General features: G+C 39.4%; 1 protein-coding gene across 5 annotated transcripts in view; it reads right to left on the reverse strand.

Moving 5' to 3' along the window:
- Positions 1–25,665, reverse strand: part of agap3 (ArfGAP with GTPase domain, ankyrin repeat and PH domain 3) — a 402,421-nt gene that overhangs the window by 27,830 nt on the left and 348,926 nt on the right. For all 5 annotated transcript variants that reach the window (XM_061979365.2, XM_061979364.2, XM_061979366.2 and 2 more), the window contains 3 exons: positions 21,278–21,432; positions 20,874–20,964; positions 17,609–17,831 (listed from right to left, as the gene is read on the reverse strand). In XM_061979365.2, coding sequence (XP_061835349.1) covers positions 17,609–17,831; positions 20,874–20,964; positions 21,278–21,432 — 469 coding nt within the window. The remainder of the gene's footprint in view (positions 1–17,608; positions 17,832–20,873; positions 20,965–21,277; positions 21,433–25,665) is intronic.

The following is a 25,665-nucleotide window of genomic DNA, read 5'->3' on the forward strand; positions in this document are numbered from 1 at the left end:
AATCACTGCCTTAGGAAACCGAGCCAAAACTTGATAAGGAGCCCAAACACACCTCCGAGATGATGACTTGCTGATGTGTGTTTGGGATCTGCAGAAGTCCCGAAAATTTGCACGCGTCCACCATTGTAGTCCGCACCGTAGTCAATAAGCTCCTTTTTCTCTATCTTCTCGATATGGGACTTTCATCCTCCGCTGTTGCCATTTGTAATATAAAGTAGTGTACAGTTCTAACTTATATTTGTCAATGGACTTGTCACGAAAGCATTAAAAACTACCGCTACATCAAAGATGACGGGGAGAAGACGCTGTCGAAGGGGCGGCACGTAAATAAGATCGCCAACAAAACGGTTCATCCTAAAGAGATGGCCAGAAAGCGGCTTGAAGATGATCTGTAAAACATAATCTATGCCAGTGTTTTTCAACCACTGTGCCGCGGCACACTGGTGTGCCGTGAGATATTGTCTGGTGTGCCGTGGGAAATTATGCAACTTCACCTAATTGGTCCAAATTTTTTTTTTTTGCAAATCAATAATTATAATCTGCCAATAATGTGCCGTTGCTTAATGTCTGTGCTGTGTAAAACTCGGTAGGGTAACCACATAGTACTCCATGTCAGTAGGTGGCAGCAGGTAGTTAATTGCTTTGTAAAAGTCAGAATGTGTCGTGTGAGACAAAGGATGGTTTGTTGTGATCCCAATGTGCTGACCACAGCGGGAGGCAGTGTGCAGGTAAAAAGGTTTGTAATGCTTAAACCAAAAATGAACAAACGGGAAAGGAAAAGGCAACGGTTATGCAAAATGAAAGTAAAACTGAACTGGCTACAAAGCAAACAGAAACAAAATGCTGGACGACAGCAAAAACTTACGGCGTCGACAAAGTACATCCATACATGACAAATCAATCAACAATGTCCACACAAAGAAGGATAGCAACAACTTAAATAGCCTTGCTTGCTAACACAAAGCAGGTGCGGGGAATAGCGCTCAAAGGAAGATATGAAACTGCTACAGGAAAACACCAACAAAACAGGAAGAGCCACCAAAATAGCAGCGCAAGACAATAACTAAAGCACAGGAAAACACCAACAAACTCAAAATAAGGCACGACGACCTGGTGGAGTATAATTTTTTAACGTTTTTTAATTGGTGTGCCTCCGTATTTTTAAATGAAAAAAATGTGCCTTGCCTCGAAAAAGGTTGAAAAACACTGATGTATGCAACATTTTGACCAAAGAACTACCATCACGTTATGTAGACCACAAGGAAGTGTTTGAAATGTATTAAAAAAATCATAATATGACTCCTTTAATGCGCCTTTTGTATGAAAATAGACCCGGGCACTGCGCCTTATAACCCGGTGCAGCCTATGGTCAGAAAAAATTTCTCTCTGAAGGAGTTGTGAGATCTCGTGTATGCAGTATCTCTACACCTAAGACGTTTTATTTATTTTTTTACAGGTGGCGCAGTCGTTGCTTTCTCGCTGGAGAGCGAACAGATGTACCCGCCTGCGCCGCACACTCAAAAGGTTGTTGTGTCTTGAGCTCAGCGAAGGCGCAAGCACCTGGGAGCCCGGGGCGGCCAGACGGATGAGTTGAATATATTGTGACATTAATGAGCTTGTCACACTCGTCCATGATGGAGTGGCCGTGTTTTTGTGCCAGCAACACTAACACCCTTAAACGCTCATGCTGTTAACCCCTGATGAACCCATGACTCCCAGAAAGTGGAGGAGGGTGGGGGGCCGGACGAGGACACAAGCCTCTCTTTCTCACGTCTTGAAAGAAGTTGAGCCTGTAGCACCGCTACCTGGCTCTGAGGTTATGTGGGTAATTAGTGTCCTTCTCCCACACGGGGCTAATTACTGACCTGTGGCTTGGATTTAGACAGAGTGCCTCATTCATTCATCTTAATTAATTACTCTTAGAAAAGCTCTCATGAGACTTCCAGCACATCTTTTTTAAGAACGCACAAGACAAATCCTTTTGGAATCGGCGGAGGTGAACGGGTTAAAGAAGCAAGGAGGGGCGGGGCCCAAGTTTGGAGAGGTTAGCGGGGTGATTCATTTTTATAACCTGGCGGCCCCTGCAGGCGGCAGGAGTGGCAAATTATTTCTGAAACAAAGTGGAGGGTTCTCATCAGAGCTATTACCCGCCCGTGGCCTGGGGGTGGCACGGAGCCCACGGAGGGTGACAGTGAGAGGGCCGCGTCGAGTGAGGGATAGCCGTCCGCGCTCGGTCCACCCTCTGGGATATCTCCACCCCCTAATAGGAACTGCTGCCCGCGTTTCTCGGTGTAGACTCTGCTCCCACAGTATCTGTCAAAGTAGTGTGTTGCTGTTTTCTAGCACAAACTCGCCAAGCAATTAGAGGCGGCGTGCAAAACATGACGACTGGCGGGTGCTAATTAAAAGAACAACTCCCTTTTTCCAACATCGCTGACTTTGGAGAGAGAGAGAGAGAGAGACCCATCAGATGTCCTGTCCTGCCACAGATGCAGCATATCAGTCAAAACGAAGGGACAAGTAAATCTTCTTGGGTAACTCTAATTCTAATTTTAGCAAGACATTTGGACCCACCCCTAGCTAGATCAGTCTGCCCAGTATATACATCCTCAACTATGGAAAACAGCATGCTTCGCTACACATCTTATAGTAATAAAGCCCCTACTGTTCGTCAATCAGCGACAGACGTTGCAGCATTGCTTGCAACGTCACCCCAGGATGCAGAGACAGGAGACGACGTGCAGCTCTGCACTGCAAAAACTGAAATCTAAGTACCAGATTTTCCGCACTGTAAGGCGCACTTAACAACCTCCAATTTTCTCAAAATATAATCGGGTGCGCCTTATATATGGACCAATATTGAGCCACAACAGGTCTCACAACCCCAGCCTCTACTGTAGTGTCTATTTTATGCGCCTTATAATGCGATGCGCCTTATATATGAACAAAGTTTTAAAATAGGCCATTCATTGAAGGTGCGCCTTATAATCCGGTGCGCCTTATAGTGCGGAAAATACGGTAAGATTAAATATCTCAAATAAGGCTGATATTTGCTTATTTTCTGTCTGATAAGATCATTCTTCTCACTAAGAAGATTTTATGTTAGAGTGTTTTACGTGTTCTGGTCCTAAATGATCTCAGTAAGATATTACAGCTTGTTGCTGAGATTTGATGACCTATATTGAGTAAAACATGCTTGAAACTAGAATATCAACTGTTGCAAAGCTGGGTCATCAACACTCACAAGTATAAAACTACTTTTTTAAAGTAATAATTTCTTATTTCAAGCATGAAAAAAAAAATCATGACTTTAACACAATTGTGTCTCATAATTAAAACAGATGACAAAATGAACTTTGCTGTTTTATTTTTAATGAAACAATAGAAAATGCGTACTCATATAGTAGTACAGTTGTTATTAGTGAGAATATACTTATTTTAAGGTATTTTTGAGGTCATTGAGGTTAGCTAATTTTACTTGTTTTGGAAAGTCTTGACAAGCCAAATTTACTTGTTCTATTGGCAGATAATTTTGCTTAGTTCTAGGGATGTCTCGATCCGATATTTGGATTGGATCGGCTGCCGATATTTGCCAAAAATTGTGTATCGGCAAGGCATGGGAAAATGCCGATCCAGATCCAGTTTTAAAAAAAACTCCGGTCTGTGTTTTCCAACGCACCTATTTAAATAATACATTCCACTTTTCTGCTGCTCTGTAATTTCCGTTCCGCATTTTCCAGCACACCTTCAACACATCTACAATTCTCACGCAGTTGCTTTTAGCTGCTGGCATTACACGACAGGCTCTTCTCACTCTTTCCTGTGTCTCCCTCTCACAGACAGCGAGCGCACCTTCTTACATACGTCACATACTGTCACGTCGTACGTCACATACTGTCACGTCATACGTCACATACGTATACGTCCTTTCCCAGCAGAGAGCGAGGTAGCGGCATGGCTAACGTTAGCTGTGATGCTAGCGCAGCCGCTAAGGTGCGCGCCTGCTCAAACGTCCTCTGCGCACGGCAAATCTATGCCACGCACAAAATCAAATAAAAAAATAAGTGCACAACAATTTTCGACACACGGACACGACAGAGACAACAGTTTTCGTCATCATTGTTCAAATATTGTGACGTCTGTCGAGACGCTTATCTCCATTCGGTGCCACACGTCCAGACTCCACACCATCAAAATGCCGAGGCAGGCAAAAATTTCCACATCAACACCGTATGAAAAAATTAGTGATTTTTTTAGTTGTGATTTCCTTCTCTGCATGAAAGTTTAAAAGTAGCATATATTAATGCAGTATGAAGAAGAATGTTTTAATGTAGACATGCAAGCCTTGAAAGAACATTTTGAAAATCAAGACTACATTTCCTGCAAATGGGTGCATTTCTACCCTATATTTTAACTTTAGATTTATTCTCATATCAAACTCTTTTGGCTTTTTTTTTTTACACTTACATCAGGCGCCCCCCTCCACACCCTGGATTATAAATAATGTAAATAATTCAATGTGATTATCTTGTGTGATGACTGTATTATGATGATAGTATATATCTGATAGTATATATCTGTATCATGAATCAATTTAAGTGGACCCCGACTTAAACAAGTTGAAAAACTTATTCGGGTGTTACCATTTAGTGGTCAATTGTACGGAATATGTACTTCACTGTGCAACCTACTAATAAAAGTCTCAATCAATCAATCAAAACACATAGAATCATCATACTGCTGTGATTATATGCATCAAGTGTTCATTCAAGGCTAAGGCAAAATATCGAGATATATATTGTGTATCGCAATATGGCCTTAAAGTATCGCAATATTAAAAAAAGGCCATATCGCCCAGCCCTAGTTCAATGATGCCATTTCTGTTTGTCATGTATAATTTTGTCTATTTTGTGTTTATCCTTGAATAAACAGGTCAGTTTCTTGTTACCAACCATTGTGTATTATTCAAACTCACCTAATTCAGCTGGCTAGTTGTTATCAAGAGTACTAAAACCCGTTTCAACATGATTCTGACAACTAAGTAGGCTAAATAACTTTAAACTTTAATACATGCTCGGATAGGCCAGTATCGGTATCGGTCAGTATCGGTATCGGATCGGAAATGCAAAAACAATATCGGTATCGGATCGGAAGTGCAAAAACCTGGATCGGGACATCCCTACTTAGTTCAAATAAAATACCTCTCATTTTTGTATTTTTCTTTCTTGTTTTTGAACACTGACTTTTTGCAGTGTGGTAGTGCACAGAAAACTAGCACCTGTCGAGGTAGCGTAGCCAGAAGACCATGATCCAGCCCTATTCAGGTATAAAGGGCAGACTTAAGAAGCAACCTGATAGACAACCAGGGACAGGTGAGGGAGGCAGCGCTCAGACCAGAGATAAAGTGGCAGGAAATGAAAACACACAAGAAGTAGAAACAAGAAAACAAGAGCGCTGGAACGGAAATAAGACAAACACAAAGCACAGGAATAACACAAGTCCAAAACTGTCATTAAGGTTAGGAACAAAAAGTGGATAAATCGCACGATATGGCTTCTTAGAGTCACACACCCTGTCAGACAGAGGCTTGGGCAAACACAGCACGTTGGCATTAAAGCTACAGACACACCAAACAAGGTGTTAGCAGTAAACTCTTCACAGTCTAAGGCTATGTCTACACTAAGCCTTATAACTCCTTAAACGAATAATTATTCAGCCTAAGCCCTGTTTCAGCCACACTAAATCAGCAATTAAGGTCCCCCTCCTCTGACAATTTTTTACACGGGTAAGTGCGATGTGTATTTCTTGAATCTCTGGCTCTTAGTATGGACTCATCGATCGTTTAACAAACTGAGTTCGGAGAGGAAGTGACGCCAGAATGACCGCGCTCCACACAGGAAGTGACGTCAGAAAGAACGCGCTACAGCCAGCTTCCTAACAGACGTGTGTGGAAATCACACATGAATACCTTAAAAGAAGGAAATGCGCGATTGCAGCTATTTCGGATACAACACATCCCGGACGGCAACATAGCAATGTTGAGCGACGGTTTTGGATAAGGCCTGGAAGAATGGCAGCCTGGTGGGATATGTTAGTCACCGAGTGTGTTGTGCCACAGGAACGGCAAGAGAACTTTCGAATGTCCAGGTCAGCTGTGATTCTACTTAGCGAAATACTTCGTCCCTTTGTCAAAGGGGAGACAACGAGAATGCGGGCTCCCGTGGACGAGGGAGTACTTCGGAAAACAGCGAATGCATTTGGACTGGCGAAGCAGGCTATCAGTTATTGACCAAGATGTATGTCGACTTCTAGTTTTGTACTCCATAACTACTGTGAAGCCATGAAGTGGTTGCGGCCGTCAAGTACCACCACCAATTTCAGCCTACAAGCACAGTGTCCTGACCAGATATCTCAATCCCTAGATTGATTGTTGTAAAATGTTCTTTATCACATTGTTTACTTTCACACGTCCATTAAAGATATGATTCATGTATGACGGCTCAGGTGTGATTCACTACAATAGTCTAACAGCTGCTGATGGTGAGGCAAGCAAGGTTTACTGTTAAAAGAAATGTGGCAATAGTCTACATTGAAACACAGGGTAAGGATACACTTCCAGGTCAGAGGTGACTATGACGCGCGCATTTTTTTACGTGCATGCGTACTAGGTCGCGTTGGGATAAGGTTAGGTGGTATTTACCCTAGATAACCTTAGCCGGTTAGTGTACAAACCCCGTTTCCATATGAGTTGGGAAATTGTGTTGGATGTAAATATAAACGGAATACAATGATTTGCAAATCCTTTTCAACCCATATTCAATTGAATGCACTACAAAGACAATATATTTGATGTTCAAACTCATAAACTTTATTTTTTATTTTTTGCAAATAATAATTAACTTAGAATTTCATGGCTGCAACACGTGCCAAAGTAGTTGGGAAAGGTCATGTTCACCACTGTGTTACATCACCTTTTCTTTTAACAACACTCAATAAACGATTGGGAACTGAGGAAACTAATTGTTGAAGCTTTGAAAGTGGAATTCTTTCCTATTCTTGTTTTATGTAGAGCTTCTGTCGTTCAACAGTCCGGGGTCTCCGCTGTCGTATTTTACGCTTCATAATGCGCCACACATTTTCGATGGCAGACAGTTCTGGACTGCAGGCGAGCCAGGAAAGTACCCGCACTCTTTTTTTACGAAGCCACGCTGTTGTAACACGTGCTGAATGTGGCTTGGCATTGTCTTGCTGAAATAAGCAGGGGCGTCCATGAAAAAGACGGCGCTTGGATGGCAGCATATGTTGTTCCAAAACCTGTATGTACCTTTCAGCATTAATGGTGTCTTCACAGATGTGTAAGTTACCCATGCCTTGGGCACTAATGCACCCCCATACCATCACAGATGCTGGCTTTTCAACTTTGCGTCGATAACAGTCTGGATGGTTCGCTTCCCCTTTGGTCCGGATGACACGATGTCGAATATTTCCAAAAATAATTTGAAATGTGGACTCGTCAGACCACAGAACACTTTTCCACTTTGCATGAGTCCATCTTAGATGATCTCGGGCCCAGAGAAGCCGGTGGCGTTTCTGGATGTTGTTGATAAATGGCTTTCGCTTTGCATAGTAGAGCTTTAACTTGCACTTACAGATGTAGCGAAAAACTGTATTTAGTGACAGTGGTTTTCTGAAGTGTTCCTGAGCCCATGTGGTGATATCCTTTAGAGATTGATGTCGGTTTTTGATACAGTGCCGTCTGAGGGATCGAAGGTCACGGTCATTCAATGTTGGTTTCCGGCCATGCCGCTTACGTGGAGTGATTACTCCAGATTCTCTGAACCTTTTGATGATATTATGGACCGTAGATGTTGAAATCCCTAAATTTCTTGCAATTGTACTTTGAGAAACGTCGTTCTTAAACTGTTTGACTATTTGCTCCCGCAGTTGTGGACAAAGGGGTGTACCTCGCCCCATCCTTTCTTGTGAAAGACTGAGCATTTTTTGGGAAGCTGTTTTTATACCCAATCATAGCCTGCACACCTGTGGGATGTTCCAAATAAGTGTTTGATGAGCATTCCTCAACTTTATCAGTATTTATTGCCACCTTTCCCAACTTCTTTGTCACGTGTTGCTGGCATCAAATTCTAAAGTTAATGATTATTTGCAAAAAAAAAAAAATGTTTATCAGTTTGAACATCAAATATGTTGTCTTTGTAGCATATTCAACTGAATATGGGTTGAAAATGATTTGCAAATCATTGTATTCCGTTTATATTTACGTCTAACACAATTTCCCAACTCATATGGAAACAGGGTTTGTAGAAGGGGCCTAAATTGAACATCAAAGCTAGATTTTGCCCAACACTTCCAATACACAATAGGGTTCCAAAGGGCACGTGATTTCGCAATGCATTGTGGGAGTTGGGTAGCCATTGTTGTTGTATCTCGATCGTCAACGGAGTCAGTTTTTGTACAGGCCAAACATTTCAGAGAGTCAATTCAGTAAGTGCTGACGGACAAACCAACTTTAGGTGTCTGCAAGACCTTGGAATTTTACATCAGAAAGAAACGACTCGTGCTTTCAGAGGTAAGTCAACAGGACTTGACACTTAAGTGCGCTTTAAATATTAAAAAAAAAAAAGATTCATCATGTTCGCAGGCCTCTGTGTAAGTGCAGGCAGGTTTTAAAGATGCTGTACATTATAATAACAGAGGTGTAATGCACCATAAGTCAGTGTGGCTGCTTTTCCAGGCTTCTGATTGGACCAAATGTGTGTTTTGAAACTACATTTGTGTGGATGGAGATCGTTTTAACCTTGGATATGCCTTTTTGAAACTGTCCGCGTTCCTGTGGTGTCTCCTGGAGAAATGTGTTTCAAACTAAATACATTTCAAGTCTGAAATACCATGTGCATTAATGTGGGAAATATTTTAAGTATTTTCAGTTTTTGATCATGAATAGGGGTATTACTTTTTTTCCCAAATATTGTACGTTGTTCGTAACTCGCAGCGAGCTTCGCAGCTAAGGCTAACATGCTTCGAAATACTACGTGCGCAACAGAATAAGAATAAACTTTGATTCAAACTTACCAGTGGGAAAATGCAGTGACCAAACCAAAATGTACCAGGTGATGGCGTTAAAAGTCATGTTTGATCATCTCACAGCTGCTATCCAGACTATTCATCGTCTCTTTATTAGCTCACTAAAGAGACTTTCTTTCTTGGCTTTGTTTCTGCCCTGGAAATGAGACAAATCTCAACCAATCCTTTTTCCCCTGAAGCGATCATGACCACAATTGTGGCGGTTAGTGATGTCGCACTTTCGCGCCATGTTTTGAACTTGTTTAAGAAAATAACACAACTTTAGGATAGAATCTTGCCTTCAGCAATGAAAATAAGCTGTTCAGAGTCCAGCAAGACCCACAATGCATTGCTTTCCACGTCACACTTTCGAGCCCTACTGGGGGCATAATATGGGATCTTTTAACAACTGGAATAGATTAAACCACAAACCAGTGAAGTTGGCACATTGTGTAAATTGTAAATAAAAACAGAATACAATGATTTGCAAATCCTTTTCAACGTATATTCAATTGAATAGACTGCAAAGACAAGATATTTAACGTTCGAACTGGAAAACTTTTGTTATTTTTTACAAATATTAGCTCATTTGGAATTTGATGCTTGCAACATGTTTCAAAAAAGCTGGCACAAGTGGCAAAAAAGACTGAGAAAGTTGAGGAATGCTCATCAAACACTTATTTGGAATATCGCACAGGTGAACAGGCTAATTTGGAACAGGTGGGTGCCATGATTGGGTATAAAAGCAGCTTCCATGAAATGCTCAGTCATTCACAAACAAGGAACGAGGGCGATGGTCACCACTTTGTGAACAAATGCGTGAGCATATTGTCGAAAAGTTTAAGAACAACATTTCTCAACCAGCTATTGCAAGGAATTTAGGGATTTCACCATGTATGATCCGTAATATCGTCATAAGGGTCAGAGAGTCTGGAGAAATCACTGCACGTAAGCGATGATATTACAGGCCATGGAGCCCTCAGGGGGTACTGCATCAAAAATTAACATCAGTGTGTAAAGGATATCACCACATGGGCTCAGGAACACTTCAGAAAACCACTGTCAGTAACTACAGTTTATCGCTACATCTGTAAGCGTAAGTTAAAACTATACTATGCAAAGCGAAAGCCATTTATCAACAACACCCAGAAACGCTGCTGGCTTAGCTGGGCCCCAGCTCATCTAAGATGGACTGATGCAAAGTGGAAAAGTGTTCTGTGGTCTAACGAGTCCACATTTCAAAATGTTTTTGGAAACTGTGGACGTTGTGTCCTCCGGACCAAAGAGGAAACGAACCATCCGGACTGTTGTAGGCGCAAAGTTGAAAAGCCAGCATCTGTAATGGTATGGGGGTGTATTAGTGCCCAAGACATGGGTAACTTACACATCTGTGAAAGCATCATTAATGGTGAAAGGTACATACAGGGTTTGGAGCAACATATGTTGCCTTCAAAGCAACGTTATCATGGACGACCCTGCTTATTTCAGCAAGACAATGCCAAACCACATGTTACAACAGCGTGGCTTCATAGTAAAAGAGTGCGGGTACTAGACTGGCCTGCCTGTAGTCCAGACCTGTGTCACATTGAAAATGTGTGGCGCATTATGAAGCCTAAAATACTACAATGGAGACCCCCGGACTGTTGAACAACTTAAGCTGTACATCAAGCAAGAATGGGAAAGAATTCCACCTGAAAAGCTTTTGGTCTCCTCAGTTACCAAATGTTTACTGAGTGTTGTTAAAAGGAAAGGCCATGTAACACAGTGGTAAAAATGCTCATGTGCCAACTTTTTCGCAATGTGTTGCTGCCATTAAATTCTAAGTTAATAATTATTTGCAAAAAAAAAAAGAAGTTTCTCAGTTTGAACATTAAATATCTTGTCTTTTCAGTTTATTCAATTTAATATAAGTTGGAAAGGATTTTCAAATCATTGTATTCTGTTTTTATTTACGATTTACACAACAACTTCACTGGTTTTATGTTTTGTATATACTCTAAGGCAGGGGTAGGGAACCTATGGCTCTAGAGCCAGATGTGGCTCTTTTGATGACTGCATCTGGCTCTAAGATAAATCTTAGATGACATTGCTTAACAGGATAAGTACTGAATAATTCCGCTGGTAATCACAGTGTTAAAAAAAACGTTCAAAATATAAAACATTCTCATCCATTTGAATCCATCCATCCGTTTTCTACCGCACCTGTTCAAGAAGTCGCATTAATGGTAAGAAGTATTTTATTTATTATTGGTTAGCTTCAGAATAACAATGTTATTAAAAAGAATGAGAGACTTATTATACTCTAAAAATGTTGGTCTTACTTAAAAATGCACGCCTTTAGTTGTATTCAGTGTTAAAAAAAATATTATATGGCTCTCACGGAAATACATTTTAAAATATTTGGCTTTCATGGCCCTCTCAGCCAAAAAGGTTCCCGACCCCTGCTCTAAGGTATAATAATGGCTCTGAGTCCCAATAGTTTTACCCACAAGTTGAGGCTAATAAATAAACATGCCTGCCATTAGTAACCAGCCTGATGTTCACCAGTAATTCCTGTCTTCCTATGACTGGTGTTCATGATCATGAGTTAAAGCCATATTGTGCATGAATGCTTTCATGTTCAAATCGTCAAAATACAGGGTAAAAAAGGTGGGCGGTGGGTAAAACTATTCTTGCAGGAGACATTCAATCAGACGGCGAGTTGATATTCAAGTAGTTACTGAGTCGTTTAGATGAGGTGTCACTAATGTTTAGCGTGGAGTTGGGAGCCACGTGTGCGGCGGGCCTGGGCGCAATCACAAAGCTGCTGCATGTCACCAGTGGGACACAATTAAAAATCCTCGCAATGACGCCGCGCAGGTGAGGATTTATGGTGTGGAAAAGGGAAAGAATCCCATTAAGTTGCTTATAATTCATCATTCATGATAAAGCAACACAATACAAGAGTAACGTGGATGCCACCAGTCGACATTATCACCCCGCTTCTCGCTAACCAGTGGCCACGTGCGACACTTTACAGGCGCTGCTCTTTGTCTGAAGATTACTTATGCCGCAAATGAGATTTATTGTTTGACAGGGAAAAATAATGGAGATGCTGCTCCGGGATAAGATCGTTTTTTTCCCCCCCCTCTCTTTTTCTTAGTCTTAAGACAATGAAGGAGCTTCCTTCCCGAGGCGACACGAGGAGGACTGACAGTGGTAGCGGGAGGAATCAACATCAATAATCTTTCATGGAGCACTTTGGAGCAGAAAGCGTTCAATAAATAACTGTAGGCCATCATTCAGTGCAGAAGTGACTGCAGAAGGAACTCCAGAAAGTGTTGGGTTCGCATTCGGGCAATCTTTTACCGCAAAATACAGAACGTTATGCGGAAGGATAATACGAATAAATAGGGAACATGTATCTCATTAGTTCATTAATAATAGACATCATTGAAGAGGATTTCTAGTAATAAATAAAAGTCTGTGAAAGTTACAAATGGATTACTCAACAAAAGAGGAGAAATATAATCCTACAGAAAAATGTAATTTAAAACATTTGTACGCACGTACAACACTTAAAACCTTCAGTATATCAGTATGTGGAAGTAAATTATGGAATGGATTAAGCAAAGAAATCAAACAATGTACTAATATGATCCACTTCAAGATACTCTTCAAAGTGTTTACAAAGTACAAAGAAGAAGAACCATGATAAATATTCTCAATTTATTTCATCCATTCATTCATTTTCTAGCTAATCTTATTTATCTCATCATATGAAATATAATTTACTTCACTAATTATTATTTATTTATTTTTAATGTTATTACTTATGGAGTATATTGGAACTAAATTGAGAACAGGAAGTGAACAAAAGTTTGAGCAACTGCTATGTAAAAGAAAAGGGGTAGGATTAAATAAGCTCTGCTTCTTCCTACTCCTTTTCGAACATGTTGAATAGAGAAACTGGACATTGTGATGTGTCATGTTGTATGTGTGCATGTTCCAAATAAACAAACTCAAACTCAACTCAACATGCTTTAAAGTAATTTTAAGATTTTTTTCTCCTTTGTGACGGACAAAAAAAGACACTTCTGCCTATGTTGAAGTCAGAAAATATCCAATTTGTAACCCGGGTCAACAAACCAATACGGTCAATCTATACATTGCACCCAATGATCTATTCTCAGCGACTATCCACACTAATATTTCAAGTTTGGGCAGCCACCATTTTTGTTGTTTATGATCGAGTAACATTTACTATTTCCAATGAGGACAGCAGAAAATAAAAATAAATAAATGATATATAAAACAATTATTATCGTGAAAGCCAACAATTTATTGTGGATTTATAATAAATCAGAAAAATTAGGATAAATGAGTTACAAAATAAATTAAATTTTTTCAGCGAACAATTTTTGGGGGAAATTTACGTTATTAATCATAAATACCATAACAAACAAAATAATACTTTTTTATTGCTTCTCTTTGCATGACCAGGTCGTGGTTTGCACATTTTTTTATTCTATTTGTCCCCACATATTTACACTAGTGTTGTCCCGATTCCAATATTTTGGTACCGGTACCAAAATATTTCGGTACTTTTCTAAATAAAAGGGACCTCAAAAATGTCATTATTGGCTTTATTTTAACAAAAAATCTTAGGGCACATTAAACATATGTTTTTTTATTGCAAGTTTGTCCTTAGTGAACATACAAGACAAAGACAAAAATTCCTAATTTAGCTGCTGACATATGCAGTAACATATTGTGTAATTTTCCATTCTATTATTTTGTCAAAATTATTAAGGACAAGTGGTAGAAAATTCATTATTAATCTACTTGTTCATTTACTGTTAATATTTGCTTACTTTCTCATGTTCTATCTACACTTCTGTTTTAATGTAATAATCACTTATTCTTCTGTTGTTTGGATTAGTTTTGGATGATACCACAAATTTAGGTATCAATCCGATACCAAGTCGTTACAGGATCATACATTGGTCATATTTAAAGTCCTCATGTGTCCAGGGACATATTTCCTGAGTTTATAAACATAATATACATTTTTTAAAAACGAAAGAAGATGTGATGACAAAAAATATCGACGTAATCATAGTATTATCGACTAGATATGCTCCTGTACTTTGGTATCATTGGACCGGTACTTTTCAGAGGCGGTATAGTACAGAATATGATTCATTAGTGTCACGGTACTATACTAATACCGGTATACCGTACAACCCTAGTTACAATATTGTAATTAATGCAGAAATGCAGGATTAATTATTTGTCGTATCAGGGTTTAAACAAACGTTACATTTTTTGGATACACAGCATTGTGCACTTTGGCTACCCCTGTGGTAAATTTTAAATGTGCTTTATAAATAAAGTTGATTTGATTTGATTTGATTTGTTGTTCTCTAAAAATATTTCTTAAAACAAGAAAACTGAACTAAACTTGTCACTTTTTCTTCACTTCCAAACGCCAGCAGGGGAGAAGCCGCAGACAGTCCTGACTGTGACAGACTGAGCGATGACCCGGGCCCTGGTGATGGATATGTGACAGGGCCGGCGAGGGCCCCCAGGTCCCGGCTCCTGGGGTTAGGGTTTAACCATAATGGTGTGCTTAATTACCTGCACAGCCACACAAGCAGGCCATTTGTCAGCCTGCAACGGCAGGTCTCACTTGACATCGCGAAACAAACAATCCTGCTAGCGGATCTCCTCAGCAGGAGGAGAGGAACGAGGGCTTACTTTGTTGAGGGTTTGGCGGAGGAGGTTTACGTCACCAGATCTCTTCCTGATTAACGCTTAAATGTGAAGAGGGGAACTTAATGGTTTTGGAGCTGGTCAACACATTTAGCAAGGAGGCGCTAAATGATGTCACACTGGAGATTAGCATGATTTATAGTCGGCTGGTAAATGAGGGAAAATATTATTCATGTAAATAATAATACGATGAGATAATAGGTGCCTAACATGCTGACACTTATAGAAGTTGGTTGCAAAGAATAATACAGTATTTTAGATATTGTTTCACCAGTGCCATTTATATCCTCAGGAAACAGTGGGCACGCTATAAATACCTGTGAAATAAATTGTTTTATTAAGCAAAGTGTCCTGGACTTGCTTCCTAAAACTAAACTTAAATTTAAGTACCTTAGAAATGTTATATATATATATATATATATATATATATATATATATATATATATATATATATATATATATATATATATATATATATATATATATATACATATATATATATATATATATATTTTTTTTTTTAATATTTGTGTAACTCCTTAACCCAGGGGTCGGCAACCCAAAACGTTAAAAGAGCTATATTAAAAGCTTTATATAAGTGTTATAATGAAGGCAACACATGATGTAAGTGTCTATAGTAGCTATATTAGTATACTATCAAAAAGGACTTTAAAAGTCTTATATAAGTGTTATAATGAAGGCAACACATGATGTAAGTGTCTATAGTAGCTATATTAGTATACTATCAAAAGGACTTTAAAAGTCTTATATAAGTGTTATAATGAACACAACACATGATGTAAGTGTCTATATTAGCCTATTTTCAAAATGACTGTAAAAGTCTTATATAAGTGTTATAATGAAGGCAACACATGATGTAAGTGTCTATAGTAGTTATATTAGTCTACTATCAAAATGACTTTAAAAGTCTTATATAAGTGTTATAATGAACACAACACATGATGTAAGTGTCTATATTAGCCTACTATCAAAATGACTTTAAAAGTCTTATATAAGTGTTATAATGAAGGCAACACATGATGTAAGTTTATATATTAGCTATATAAGCCTACTATCAAAATGGCTTTAAAAGTCTTATATAAGTGTTATAATGAAGGCAACACACGATGTAAGTGTCTATATTAGCTATAACAGCCTACTATCAAAATGCATTTAAATGTCTTATATAAGTGTTATAATGTAGGCAACACATGATTTAAGTGTCTATATTAGCTATAAGAGGCTACTATCAAAATGACTTTAAAAGTCTTATATAAGTGGTAAAATGAAGGCAACACATGACGTAAGTGTCTATATTAGCTATATTAGCCTACTATCAAAATGACTTTAAAAGTCTTATATAAGTGTTATAATGAAGGCAACACATAATGGAAGTGTCTATATTAGCCTACTATCAAAATGACTATGTGTCGCAGGCTGATGCAAATTTTCATTGACAGAAATGTTGAAAGGTAATATTTATCCGACACATTTTTGTAACATTGGAAAACCTTAGTAAAACGAAGGCTTTTCAGGGGGTGAGATAACTCCTGGAAATTACTGGCTTCTAATGGCCAAAGGTATGCATGTGTGTGTCCAAGTTAAAGGAAACGTCAGGCTGTCTTCTTCTAGTCACCAGAATCTAATGGGTTCATTACAATATTTGCAAGCTGGGTAACGTTTGCGGTGGTCTATACCAGCACACAAACTACTATCAGAAATGCAGCCAATATCACATACAGATAATGCGCCATGAGACATGCAGACATAAATTAAATACACAGAGGACATAAGTAAAGGAAATTAAATGAGCTCAAATATACCTACAAACGAGGCAAAATGATGCAAAATGTACATACATCTAGCCTAAATAGCATGTTAGCATCGAATAGCTTGCAGTCATGCACTGACCAAATATGCCTAATTAGATCTTCAACAAGTCAATAACATCTACAAGTTTGGTGGAAAAAATGAGACAAAGAAGTAGTGGCATAAAACGCGTCTTTCTGTGGCAGCGTCGGAGAAAGTTGTACATTTAAACAAACTACGGTGAGTTCAACAACCGCCAAAATTAGACGGACAAAACGGCACTCGCCAATAACTCTCATCAGTGAAGCATGTGTAACATAAAAAGTGGAATTTCTAACAATTAGGAAGGTTTGTGTCCTGTTTGTCCTCCTACAGAAACCATATTAAAACAAAAAATATACTTTTTCCATCATCTTTTTACATTTTCAAACATTTTGAAAAAGCTCCAGGGAGCCACTAAAGAGCGACGCGCGGCTCTAGAGCCACGGGTTGCTGACTAATTAAAAAAAAAAAATGTTGTAGTTGAAAAACTCAGTCCTGTTACCTTAACACATGAACCTCTATAAAATATGGGGAATATTTTACAAGTCACATAGTAGACAGGAAGTTGTATCATACAGATCCTTTCTCGGCCATAAGAAGGCCCCTTTATTTTTCTGTATATTTGATGATATTTTAACTCTGACTAAAATGATAAATTACCTAAATTATTATTTTTTTAATTATCGAATTACTGTAATGTGAATAGTGTCAACATGCTTTTAGATTAAATGACTACATGTATTTGCTAATTCCATGTTAAAAACTCACTCCTGTTACTTACTACTAAATTGGCTGACATGAGCCAAAACACATTTGGAGTAGTTTACGTATTATCTGAACCAGAGTTGAAAAAAAAAAGAGTTGAGTTTCAGTTTATGAAGAGAGTTACAAGGAGCAAATGGCCTAAAAACAATAATCCCACCTGGTGCTGTCGCTTCCAGGCCTGCTGTAGCCCTCCAGGGCCCCTTCCCAAATACTGTTGGCCATGGCGTTCCCGATGGCCGTCATCACCATGCTGAGCTCCACAGGCCAGTCGTCCAGGTCCAGCGAGCGCACGCGAGACAGATGAGTGCCCAGGTTCCTGTGGATGCCTGAACACTCGATGCACATCAGGGCGCCCAGGTTCAAACTTGCCCAGTCTGGATCTGTGCAATGGAGGAAAAAAAAAAAACGAGACCAGGACCATTTAAGTTCTTGAAAATCAGATAATACGCTGTTGACCCAGTAAGACATCTATACAACTGTTGGGCCTCCAAAGTGCTGAAAAAATCTGCCTATAAACTCGATTTGACGTCAGTTGAGAAGTCATCGTAACACACTGGAGCTTTAGCTTTTTCTTTGGCTTTTTAGTGACCCTCTTTTCCAAAAAAGGAGCAGCCACCATACAGTCTTTGAGAAAACCGGCCGAGTCATACCAAAGACTATAAAAATGGGACCCATTACCTCCCTGCCTGGCACTCAGCATCAAGGGTTGGAATTGGGGGTTAAATCACCAAAAATGATTCCCGGGCGCGGCCACCGCTGCTGCTCACTGCTCCCCTCACCTCCCAGGGGGTGAACATGGGGATGGGTCAAATGCAGAGAGTAATTTCACCACACCTAGTGTGTGTGTGACAATCATTGGTACTTTAACTTTTTAACTTTTGCATCATTACTAGCTTTTAGAAGGATTTTGTTGGAGTGGAAATGACCGTTTTCCCTCAAGGCCTCCCTGTAGCTTAAGGACCTCATGTTTATGGTGTTTGTTTTTTATTTTTTTTATTTAATTTAATTATATTTTTGGGGCGGGGAGGGGAAAAAGTGTCTGTTTCTCAGTACCTGTATTATGATTTCCCTATCAAATGAATAAATAAATATTAAAAAAACCAAAAAAGCAAATATCATCCCCGGTCCTGATCACATCTCTTACCTGGAACAGATTATTTCCATTTCCTTTACATTACAAAGGACCATTTTTCCCAAAACGGAGGTCGACCACCATCCTGGAATACGTTATGTTCAATTGTGTATATTCATTATTGCTCGTGGAATACTACATCCTATTGAAGGGTGTTTAAATGCCCATGTAGTTGATTAGAGCACTGATTCTCAACCACTCGTTCAAACATAAGGTCAATTATAATGTGTGTACCGTGGACCCCTGCAGCCCTAGCAGCCATGCAAGTTTGCAGATTTTTTTTTTTCAATTCTCCAAAAAGATAATTTCTTTTTTCATTTCTGTGTCCAAATATAGACATTTTTTATGGGTGTCTTAATTACTTGTGTTTTTTTTTTTTTTGGTCTCGGAACGTAACCCCCACAAATAGTGAGTGTCTACTGCCTACTGCAGTTTGCATGATGTACATATTCAACCTGTTAATACACCTCTTTGATACCTGTGTGAAGTTGCCCCTCCCCCCCTCCCCCCGTCCAAATCTACCCAAACTTGTCTCAAATGTTTGTGCCATTACGTTTTTTCTAAAATACATTTTCTGACTAGTGACGTCATCCAGCCCCTCACCTTGTCCAAATTACCCCAAACTCGTCCCATTCATTTGTGCTGCAAACATTTTTGGTCTAACTATTATAGTTATTAAGTTATTAACGTTTCAATATTCTAAAATACATTTTCTGAAGTGATGTCATCCAGCCAACTAAAAAATAAAGACAACTTCAGATTGTGTTCTTTGTCTTACTTTGGCCAAAAATAGAACAAACATATTCTGAAAATATTACAATAAAAATATAGAATAAAATACCGCATACTTGCCAACCTTTGGACCTCCGATTTCGGGAGGTGGGGGTGGGGGTGGGGGGGCGTGTTCGGGGGTGGGGCGGGGGCGCGGTTGGGAGCGTGGTTAAGAGGGGAGGAGTATATTTACAGCTAGAATTCACCAAGTCAAGTATTTCATATATATATATATATATATATATATATACATATAAAGTATAGCAGTTGTGCACTGCACTCTCTAAAAGCCCTAGATGTTATTGTCACATATGCATGTACAGTAGATGGCAGTATTGTCCTGTTTAAGAGTGTCACAACATTGCTGTTTACGGCAGACGAACTGCTTTACGATAGACGAAAACGTGACTGATGTTGTTGTGTTGTTACCGCGCTGGGAGGACGTTAATGAAACTGCCTAACAATAAACCCACATAAGAAACCAAAAACTCGCCCTCGATCATTCTACAGTTATAACGTCATTGGGCAGGCACGCTGTTTATATTGTGGGAAAGTTGACGTGAGAACAGGCTGGCCGCTGTCGACACGTCACTCAGGTCCGCATGGAGCTGGAGGGGGCGTGGCCTCCAGCTCCGCCTGAATTTCGGGAGATTTTCTGGAGAAAATTTGTCCCAGGAGGTTTTCGGGAGAGCCGTTGAATTTCGGGAGTCTCCCGGAAAATCCGTGAGGGTTGGCAAGTATGAAATACCGGCAACGGTAAAGTTTAGATCCATGAAGGAAAGAAGAAAGTGAATGAATGTTTATAACTGAATACATTACATATGCATAAAAATGTGTTTTCTTTTGTATTATTATTTTTTTAATGAATTAAGTAACGTTTATGACAACCTTTTTCCAAAACACAATATAGAATGTGAGATATAACAGGATAATGCATACATTTATCATTTGTTTTCAAAACGAATACAAAAAAGTGGGACCCCAAAAATTTACTGTGGGACCCCATTTTTATGACTTGATGGGGTCCCCGGGAGCAAAGGGTGGCTATTTTGAAAAAACTAGAATATAAAACATGTTTTTAGCTATTTCACCTTTTCTTGTTAAGTACATAACTCCACATGTGTTCATTCATAGTGTTGATGTCTTCAGTGACAATCTACAATGTAAATAGTCATGAAAATAAAGAAAACCATTGAATGAGAAGGTGTGTCCAAACTTTTGGCCTGTACTGTATATACATGTTAAATGTATTGTTTGTGGGTTTAAAAAATAAAATAAAACCTGGTTAAAATATTTCAGTATAAGTGTTTTTTGAAAATGTTTAGCACATTTAAAAATACCGCGATAATAATGATAACTGTGATCATTTTGGTCACAATAACAGTGATAGGAATCACATCCCTAACTACAACGTATTGTTAAATGAATATTTATCTGATAGTGCCAATCAAAATGGAGCGTTATTGATTTTTGCGTGTGTCGAGTGAGACTAATATGTAACTTGAGGACGTGTACTCACTTGGTGCATCGCAGTCCACACAGAAGCTGTTTCCCCTCACGTTCCGTATGGATTGAATGGCCATGGCATCGCTTTGGCTACCTAATCGAGACTGCGGTGAAATGAGGGAGAGAATAAGTCGCAGCGAACTAATCAGTGAGAAGAGAAGGAAAACAGTTTTAAATAGATCCAAATCACAGACAGAGAGGGGGGAGGGGGAGGAGACCGTGTATGAAAATGAGGCGGAGAACGTTCTGACACAAGCCGGGTTCTATCTGTGGTGCCTGTCACTTCTAATAAGACATCCCCCTTTCACACTACACTGCAGTGCACCTGTCTGACAGCCTCCCAGGTGTGACAGCGTGTAAGGGGCTGGGGGTTTTGAAAGACAGTGCAAAAAATGAACACACACTTTTTTTTTTTACCTTGTTCTTGATGCTCTCACAAGACTGCAGACTAGCAAAGATTTGACTCTCGATGGCCTGCACCCAAAGCTCACGCTCCTCGTACGTGGACGCTTCAAAGTTCCACGTCTGTCCGGTCAACGAGACGATGATGAACTCGAAGGAATCCTCTTGTTCTGAAAAATAGAAAAGGACAATATATGTGTATTTAGACAGCTATAAGGTTTCATTCACAGTACAGTTTTGCCATCTTTTCTGGAGTTTCAGCTCACCCCAGATATTGTTTATCCCTTCACTGAGATACTAAAAATTATAACTTATTTTAGAGGGTTTTTTTTCTCAAGCTGCTTGCACCTCTTTGAAGTCTTCTGGTGCCTTACACTTTAAATATTTTTTTTAAACTAGCAAACATAAAAAATAAATCATGATGGTACAAAACCAAAAACCAGTAAATAGTAAATTGTGTAAATCGTAAATAAAAACAGAATACAATGATTTGCAAATACTTTTCAACCTATATTCAATTGAATAGACTGCAAAGACAAGAAAACTTTGTTATTTTTTTCAAATATTAGCTCATTTGGAATTTGATGCCTGCAACATGTTTCAAAAAAGCTAGCACGAGTGGCAAAAAAGACTGAGAAAGTTGAGGAATGCTCATCAAACACTTATTTGGAACATCCCACAGGTGAACAGACTAATTGGGAACAGGTGGGTGCCATGATTGGGTATAAAAGCAGCTTCTATGAAATGCTCAGTCATTCACAAACAAGGACGGGGCGAGGGTCACCACTTTGTGAACAAATGCGTGAGCAAATTGTCCAACAGTTTAAGAACAATATTTCTCAACCAGCTATTGCAAGGAATTCACTGATTTCACCATCTACGGTCTGTAATATCATCAAAAGTTTCAGAGAATCTGGAGAAATCACTGCACGTACGCGATGATATTACGAACCTTCGATCCCTCAGCCATTAAAAAAGCGACATCAGTGTGTAAAGGATATCACCACATGGGCTCAGGAACACTTCAGAAAACCACTGTCCGTAACTACAGTTGGTCGCTACATCTGTAAGTGCAAGTTAAAACTCTACTATGCAAAGCGAAAGCCATTTATCAACAACACCCAGAAACGCCGGTGGCTTCGCTGGGCCCGAGCTCATCTAAGATAGACTGATGCAAAGTAGAAAAGTGTTCTGTGTTCTGACGAGTCCACATTTCAAATTGTTTTTGGAAACTGTGGACGTCGTGTCCTCCGGAACAAAGAGGAAAAGAACCATCTGGATTGTTATAGTCGCAAATTTCAAAAGCCGGCATATGTCATGGGGTGTATTAGTGCCCAAGGCCTGGGTAACTTACACATCTGTGCAGGCACCACTAATGCTGAAAGGTACATACAGGTTTTGGCGTAACATACTGTTGCCATCCAAGCAACGTTATCATGGACGCCCCTGCTTATTTCAGCAAGACAAGTAAGTACTCTGTGATTGTGCGTTGCCGAACATGCTTCTCTGCTCGTAAAACCAACAATGTTTCGACGTGACAACAACGCGCCGTCATGCCCGTTAAAAAAAGAGGGGGGGACCGGTACTTTTTAGAGGCGGTATAGTACCAAATATGATTCATTAGTATCGCGGTACTTTACTAGTACCGGTATACCGTACAACCCTAGTACCAACACATAAAACAAGTTTAATGATTATTTCAGTAACAAAAGGTTTTTCTACCTACAAAGAAACAAAAATAAAGTGTCTGTCTGCAGAGCTTTTTTTAGTACATTTTATATCAGAGATGTGGAATCTTTGCACACACAAACAAACAGTCTGCTTAAACATATTTCAATATAAAAATGCCTTTTCTGATTAAATTAGTGGGTGTGTTGATTCTCCCAGTCGGGACCAATACAGTCACATAGACGTTTTGTGAGTGCCTGCAAGTCCGCATTCAGGGCTGCTCCTTTTAAATGTTGTGTTTCAACTTCTGTGCTAGTGTTAGACATATTTCTTTACTTTGTTCTTTTGGGTTGCACTTCCAGCTGTGTAAGGAGGAAGAGGCACAACGCGATTGAACATTAATTACGTTGTGACCAGACTGACTTTCGCGACCATACTTGCCAACCCTCCCAAATTTTCCGTGAGACTCCCGAATTTCAGTGCCTCTCCCGAAAATCTCCCGGGACAACCATTCTCCTGAATTTCTCCCGATTTCCAGCCAGACTCAAGGCACGCCCCCTCCAGGTCCGTGCGGACCTGAGTGAGGACAGCCTGTCGTCACGTCCGCTTGGCCAACCAAAAAGTAACCACAGAACACTATAGTGTTCTGTGGTTACTTTTTGGTTGGCCAACTGTTTACGTTGTATTGCGCACCCTGACGGCAAGTGTGGGAGTCGGTTCTGAAGTATGAAGTAAAGAGACGTAACTTCGTCAACTCGCCTGGTTATTGACTCCAACCCAGAATATTACACTGCACATACCTACGCTCCTTCAATGGCTGTGCTACTGGCTGCAAAGCATTGCACTTTCAAATACAACAATGAGTAGAGAGGAGTGTTATGTGTGTATATGTGTAAATAAATGAACACTGAAATTCAAGTATTTATTTTATTTATATGTATAAATATATAATAAAATACATATATATATATATATATATATATATAATAAAATACATACATATATATATAAATAGCTAGAATTCACTGAAAGTCAAGTATTTATTTTATATATATATATATATATATATATATATATATATATATATATATATATATATACATATAAGAAATATTTGAATTTCAGTTAATTTTACCTATAAATATACTCCTACCCCCGCCCACCTCATTGCACTTGTGTATAGTGACAATAAAAGGCATTCTATTCTATTCCTTTACATCTAAACGAGATGCATATAAATGTCACCTGTCTCCTCCAAACAAGAGGTTGGCGGCACCACATATGCTGGAACACATGCTGATGTGGCTGGCGTCTGCTGCTCATTAGCGGCGTACAGTACGTTGTGTAGCGCACGCTTCAGCTCGTCGCCAAAAGATTTGTAATTACCTAATTATGTTGATGCAAAGGAGTGCTCTCATTTGCATAAAGCATGAAGAGGCAAATAAGATTCCAAAAGACGCTGGTAAAAGTTTAGTCATCGCTCAAACACGTGCAGACATGTTTTCCAATCCACTCACATGAAATTAACTCTGTATGACTTGTTAACCGATAGCTATCGCTACAGTTTACAATCAATGCTTCCTCCTCGGCGCTGGTAAATGACAAATCTGTGACGGATGCTACTAATGTAGTAACACCCCCACAACCCCCCACCTCCGTGCACGTTTGTCTCTCCGGGAGGAAAGCAATAATCCAATTAGCTCGACACCGACTTCAATTATCTGATTCAGTTTGTGCAATCGACTACAGGTCACTGAGGATCAATAAAAAAACAGCAAAAAAAAAAAAAAGCTGGGGAAGCCTCTTTATTTAGACTGACGAGAGAGGAGGTCTTTATGTGGGTGGGATGCTGCAAAAAAAAAACATGGCGATAAAGTGTCATCCAGAGAGTAGTTCTCAACTGGTGTGACGGCAGAAGCCACCATCACCACTTAATGACAGTCGGCAACCCAAATTGGCCATCAGCCATAGAGAGGGCCAGTGTGCTGTTTAGCGTCTCCCGTATTGACTTGTTTGTTTCGCCATAGGGGTGTCCCCATACAACTTTGTCACTTCCGATACGAAACCGATATTGGTGCCGTGAGTATTGTCCGATACCGAAATCATACATATTTTGTAGGGTGGAATTTTACAAAAGGCTTGATTAAGTGCAATTATCGTATTTTTCGGACCATAGGGTGCACCGGATAATATATATATATATATATATATAAAATAAAATATATATATATAGCTAGAGTTCACTGAAAGTCAAGTATTTCTTATATATATTGTCATAACTTGGACTATGGCTTGGTTTGTTCTCCCGTGGTGCAAATGAACTGGACTGGTCAAGGCTTGAAGGTGGGTACATGATTTATTTAAACTATCAAAAAAGGAATAAACGAAAAGCGCGCACAGGGGCGGAGGTACAAAACTAGACTTTAAACACAAAACTTGCACATTGGCAGAAACTATGAACAATTAAACAAAACACTAATTGTGGCTTAACAAACAAAAACTTACTTGGCATGGAACCGGCATGAAAAAAAGAGTAGCAAGGGTCATCAGGGTGTGGAGAGTGTGCAGGAGCATAAATGCGGGGATGTCGTCAGGACGAACAACAGAAAATTAATGAACTTAAATACTATGGACATGATTAGTGAAAGCAGGTGCGTGACTCAAAACGTGAAACAGGTGCGTGACGTGACAGGTGAAAACTAATGGTTGCTATGGTGACAAGAGTGCACAATGAG

The sequence above is a fragment of the Nerophis lumbriciformis genome, linkage group LG19 (assembly GCF_033978685.3).
Source record: "Nerophis lumbriciformis linkage group LG19, RoL_Nlum_v2.1, whole genome shotgun sequence".
NCBI classification, from domain to species: Eukaryota; Metazoa; Chordata; class Actinopteri; order Syngnathiformes; family Syngnathidae; genus Nerophis; species Nerophis lumbriciformis.